This window comes from Triticum aestivum, chromosome 7D (genome assembly GCF_018294505.1).
Source record: "Triticum aestivum cultivar Chinese Spring chromosome 7D, IWGSC CS RefSeq v2.1, whole genome shotgun sequence".
NCBI lineage: Eukaryota > Viridiplantae > Streptophyta > Magnoliopsida > Poales > Poaceae > Triticum > Triticum aestivum.
Window position 1 is genome coordinate 592,935,331 of NC_057814.1, and position 5,889 is coordinate 592,941,219.

General features: G+C 54.4%; 1 protein-coding gene across 1 annotated transcript; it reads left to right on the top strand.

Moving 5' to 3' along the window:
- Positions 1 to 774: 774 nt before the first annotated feature.
- On the top strand, positions 775 to 1,733 carry LOC123170373 (protein DMP3-like). Its single transcript, XM_044588234.1, has one exon. It carries the CDS (start codon positions 790 to 792, stop codon positions 1,495 to 1,497), a length of 708 nt encoding a protein of 235 aa, XP_044444169.1. The 5' UTR covers positions 775 to 789; the 3' UTR covers positions 1,498 to 1,733.
- Positions 1,734 to 5,889: the final 4,156 nt, after the last annotated feature.

The following is a 5,889-nucleotide window of genomic DNA, read 5'->3' on the forward strand; positions in this document are numbered from 1 at the left end:
AATCCTCCATCGTCATAGGTGGTATTGATATACTTGAGAGGGTCATTATCATCCTCCTCCATGACATCATCAGCAATTGATTCTTCGACGGGGCGACGTCATCTCGCACTAGTGAAGGCTCTCCCTCGCGTCATCCGCTATCACCCGCCACGACAGGTGCAGGTAATTTGCTAGGTGGGGTGGTGTTCATACCTTCTTGAGGAGCTGTCGTTGGTGTGCTACCGGGCACCTCGACACGAAGAAGAGTCTTTAGCGAAGGCAAGAACCAGCCCTTGCATGTGCCAATCCGTTTAGGGGTTCTATTCAGAGTGGAGAGAAAAGGCCCCTTTTTTGTACATCGACTGCAAAGTCTTGGATGAAGTGACAGGCAGATCTTCTCCTGGCCATGCATACAACTGGCTATATCATAGTATCTATCAACCATGTGCCGATCTGCTGATTAATTCCTTCTCCTCACTTTCGTGGAAGTAGACTGCGTCACGTTCGGACGACGACCTTCTGTTGCCATTAGTGGACGTTAACCAAAGAAAATCTAGAGAGAGTTCCGAGTACGTGGGAAAAAATGGAATGCAAACGTAGACAATTCAATACTACACGTAGATACGACTCACCACGCCTAGAAAAGTTGAAGTCAATATATGTGCAGCCTTCAACTAGAATGCCACACCGCATGGACAAATCAACGCGGCCAACTTTGGACCCATTCTAAGAGGATTCACCTATATAACACACCAACGTTGCGTTGCCACAAGAATGGAACAGCTTAGGATATCTCTCATCAACAACACGATGGCGTCACCTTCTCCGTCTTCCACAGTGATCCAGATGCCTCCAAGTCCACACACCAACGGCGGGACAGCGGGCTTGGCTCCGGCCACGCCCGAGGACGCCGGCGACGTGCCAACCACAGCGCCCGCAGCAGCTGCTGGACCAGCAGCCAGCCCGACCGACAAGGTCATGTCGAGTGCCGCGAACCTCGCGCAGCTGCTACCGACGGGCACGGTGCTGGCGTACCAGGCGCTGTCCCCGTCCTTCACCAACCACGGCAAGTGCTTCTCCTCCAACCAGTGGCTCACCGCGGCGCTGGTGATCATCCTCACCATCTCGTGCATCCTCTTCACCTTCACCGACAGTGTACTTGGCCGCGACCAGAAGCTCTACTACGGCATCGCCACGCCGCGCGGTTTCAACGTGTTCAACTTCTCGGACGAAGAGGAGAGGCAGCAGTGGACTCCCGCTGAGTTCCGCAGGCTCCGCATCCGGCCGCTGGACTTCGTGCGCGCCATCTTCACGGCCCTGGTGTTCCTCACCGTAGCTTTCAGCGACGTGGGGCTGCAGAACTGCTTCTTCCCCAACGCTGGCATGGACACCCAGGAGCTTCTCAAGAACCTGCCTCTGGGCATTGCGTTTTTGTCCAGTTTTGTGTTCATGATCTTCCCCACAAAAAGGAAGGGCATCGGCTACAGCGACACCACCCCTCGCCAAAAGCTCACTTGATGTTAATATCAGTTCTTTCTGAACAGTTAGATAGATTAGAGTATACCGTAAATCACCATATATAGTTACTGTAACTTTGATGTTTAGGTCACTTGTTTTTTAAGTTAAAATGTAGTGTAATCGCGGTATAGGAGGAGATCTGGTATAGGACTAGTATTACTTATTACATTTCTTTGGTAAATACTTGTGTATTGTTTAATTTATTCATGCCAAATTTATTGAAACCATTTGGTGGGCAGATGCCCTTGTTCGCTGCAGATGTTATGTTTATCTTTCAATTAGAGAGAAAAGGCATGTATGTACCTTCTTGCATAAAAAGAATAATTGACGAAGTTTGCTGAAAGTCTACCTATTGAATTTACCAAAATTATTCCAAATTTGCGGGGAAAGCGGGTGCTCTGCCCATTTCAACATATGGACATAGAAAAAAGGAGTACAAAAATATTACATGGAACCAGGAAAAAATAAGAGAAAAGAAAAGGAAATTGTGAACTTCATATTCAGCGTGAGAGTCTTTTGTCAATGTCTTCCTTACAAGGGAAACTACGTTGCACAATAGTAAGTGTGGTTTCATTGAAGATTCGTCTGTTCCGCTCCTTCCATGCATTCCACATCACATAAAACATACTTTGGCAAAACAATACTCTTGCTCCACCAATCTTCCAAAGGGGTGAAGTCGTCCCTCGGTGGACAGAAAACCAAGTGCATGCAACTCTTCGGATTCCACGAGTGAACAGGGTTTGCAACGCTGGTATAGCTGATGTCCACAAATTATGCCATCGAAGTCATAAAAGTCAATGGATTGTTTGGCACTCCGAATAGGGTTTCAAGCTTAACGAAGTACTACATACGAAAGGTCGCTTTTGTTTCCGTTCCGTTGGTCCATGGTGTGTCGCTTTCGGCGTTGAATGGAGTAATATTGAAGATGTCTTGATGGCAAGCTGCAATCTCAATATGCACGTACTGTTAGACGAAAATGATGGTTGCCCCTTGATATTTTTTTCTTTTTTGAGAAACCACTCAATTACAAATAATATCAAAAAAATAAAAATAAAGGCGTACCGAAGAAAATTTGCACACGAATAATCCGGTTGCTTCTAGGCCGATGAAATGGTGTTTCTTCGTTATCGCACATTTGCCCTCGTGTGTCAAATAAACGTGAATTAACGGCACGGCAGGGCATGAGAAAGTGAGTGGTGGACGTGCCCGATTGGATCTGTGGTTTGTGGTCAATATATCACCCTGTCCATATTATTACTCTACTCCATTCATCCGGAAAGGGATGGGACGCCATGGACCAACAGGATGGAATAAAAATCGACATTCTGTACGTAGTACGCGCGCACGTGCTAGGAATAATTCAACGACTTGCATCGGAAGCGTGAGTTAGTAATTCATGAGAGTTAGAAACAATGGTCTGACTCTGACAACGTCCATGGAAATTCGGTATATGATTTTTGGTAAATTCAACCCCCATTCAGAGTGGAAAGTGATAACGTTGATCTGTAATTAGTAAATTATCAGGACAGGTGGGCCAACGGGCGACCCTGCGGGCGACTCCGCGGGCGACCGGGGCGTCGGCCGCCGGGGCGCTTCCCTAGGCTACTGCGCCTCGCCCGTGCGTTGGCGGCCGTTTCTCGGCGCCGGCCGGATCGGCTGACGAGGATGCGGACGAGGACGGAGAAGACCCGGCGGCCTCGCCGCCAACGCCGACCCCGTCCGACCTGTTTTGTGAATTTTTCAGTTCGGGTTACGACGAAGACGAGGTTGCCACGGTGGTTGACTCGGTCTTGCCGGTGGACGATCCGGCGAGGGTTGGGCTACACGCGGGAGAGAGGAAGGAGATGGTCCGTCGAGTTGTTCACCGGAGAACGGCGGCGACAGCAATCCGGCCATGGAAGGGTCCGCTCCCGAAGGTTAGTCTTCCCAATCTTACGCTGTTTGATTTGATTAGGCCAGATTCATGGATTACAGTTCAAAGGAAGAAGAGACCTGTGCGCCGAGCGAGTGGTTCCCGGACGCCGGCGGCGGCCGTGGCGGAGCGGCCGGCTGGGCAGCCGATCGGGATCGCGATCGCTCGGGCGCAGCGTTTGAATTCCGTGTTGGGCCACGATCTGGGTGCGCCAGGGGGCGGGCCGGTTCTGTGTGAGCCAGGCCCGCGTGTAGTTGGGCCGGGGACAGCTGTGTATGAGGCCCAGTCCACCCCGAGCACTACGTCGCTTCCTCCTATCGCCCCATGCACGATCGATCAACGCGTTCGTCTGCAATCGCTACGGTCTAGGGTATCTCGTCGAGGCTGGCCTGGGTTCTGCGATCGCGGTGCAGGGCGGGCAAGATGCATCCCCCCACTCCGGGCCATGGCTGGCCGAGGAGCTGCGCCGCCGCCGGGCAAGATTGCCGCCGCGGGTGCTGCTGGCCGCGGAGGGCAGCCGCCGCCGCCGGGTCCTGGCCGTGGCGGAAACGGCCTGCCGCCGGGGGTTGGCCAAGGTGGGGTCGGTCCAACGCCAGGGACTGGCCGCGGTGGGGGTGCCCCGACGCCAGGCGCTGGTGCCGGCAGGGCAGCTACCGAGGGGAACGGCCCTAGGCCGCATGCGGCTATCGGGGCAACCGGCGTTGGCGCGGTTGGCCGAGGCTCGGGTCTCCCGGGTGCTAGACCCCCGGCGCCGGTGGTGGTGCCGCAGCCGGCGACGGCCCGTGTTGGTGTGAATCCTCGACCCCCGGCCTTGTCTGCTGCTGTGGGCAGGGGTGCGCTTGGTCCGAGGCCGCCGCCCCCTGCGGCTGGCCTACAGCCTCGATCGCTTACACCTCAGTCTGGCGCGAGGCCGCTGCACTTTGTCGCCCGACAGTCGCAAATTGCGCCGGTGCTGACGCAGGCACCGCCGCCGCAAACTTCGGCGGGTGGAGTTGATTCGGGTGCGCCTCGTGGTCAATGGGGTGATGACGGTTATAATGCGTATGGAGATGGTCAGCACCGGGGTTCCTCGTCCACGGGTGGTGGTTGGGGGTATGCCTGGCAGAGTGATGGTTCGGTTGAGAGGCCGTTCATGGGTCCGACGGGTGGCTTTGTTGAGGGGGCGTCCGGTCCGGGAAATCGACACCGCGGTGGTTTCCGCGGTCATCGTGGTGGCCGAGGAGGTCGAGGTGGCCGGTATCGTCCACGACAGCATCATTCAACCGTTGTGGTCGAGCAGACGGCCGCCGGCGGGGCTGCCGAGGAGTCTGGGTTGTCTGCCCAGGCTATGGAGGTGGTGACGACACTTGCTGATGTCGAGGTTCCTGGGAATGTAGGCTCGGGATCTGTGTCTGTGGAGGCGTCGGACAGGGCTGATTCGGGCAGGGCGTCCAAGTGGGCGCGCAAGAAGGAAAGAATGTTGTGTTATCGTTGTGGCGAGAAGGGCCATTTTATAGCGGAGTGTTTAGCGGTTTTGTGCGATACTTGTGGCAAACCAGCCCATGACTCGGGGAAGTGTCCGCTTCTGAGGGATCAGGCACCGTCACTTATGATGTATAGTGTACTGTGCTGAACTCACGTTCTTTGAGTCTCTGAATGAGAGGGAGGCTCCTGAGGAGGCTCAGAGTATGACTACTGGGATTGTCAAAGTGTCTAGAGGAGAAGTCTCTGAGACCCAGATTGTGCAGCGCCTACGGGAGCTAGCTCCAGGGGACTTCCATTGGGAGCTCGTCAGTCTCGAGGCAAACTTGTATAGAGTTGAGTTCCCGTCGGTGGACGATTTGCAGAGGCTACTGAGTTTTGGGATGTGCAAAGTGCCAGGTACAGATGGCATCCTCGAGTTCCATGAGTGGAAGTTGGTGGAGCCTAAGGGTAAGCCTCTTACCCAAGCTTGGCTGCGTTTTTCTAGGGCTCCCTCGAAGCCTATGCAGGATGCTAGGGTCGTTGCTAGCTTGGGCATCATGGTTGGAAAACCTGAGCGAGTGGACATGGCCTTCACTAGAGCTCATGGGGTAGCTCAGCTTCTGGTTAGTATTTTGGACATTGAGTTTGTGCCTGATGTGGTTAAGTGGTCATATCGTGGCCAGATTTACAGCCTTGGGATTGAGTTTGAGGATGATAGCCTGTTCGGCGAGTCAGCTACCGAGACTGATGTTGATATGCACGAGGGTAATGATGGCGCGGGAGCGAAGGAGCCTCCGGTCGCTGATCCTGGACGAGAGTTGTCCAAGGGACAGGGGTCCATTTCGCAGACGACTGGGGACGGGACGGCTCCACCCTCCTCGCTGCCTATGACCACTCTGAGATTTGGGTCTCTCGAGCCTGCTTCTGCACCTCCGAGATTGGGGAGTGAGCGAGTGGAGTCTCTCGAGGCTTTTGAGCACACGTTACCCGCTTTGGGTCTTGAGGATGCTCCTACCCGCGTTGGTGGTCCTTCGGTG

Excerpts from the sequence above, each read along its gene's own strand:
- LOC123170373 (XM_044588234.1), top strand. The coding sequence starts at position 790 with ATGGCGTCACCTTCTCCGTCTTCCACAGTGATCCAGATGCCTCCAAGT.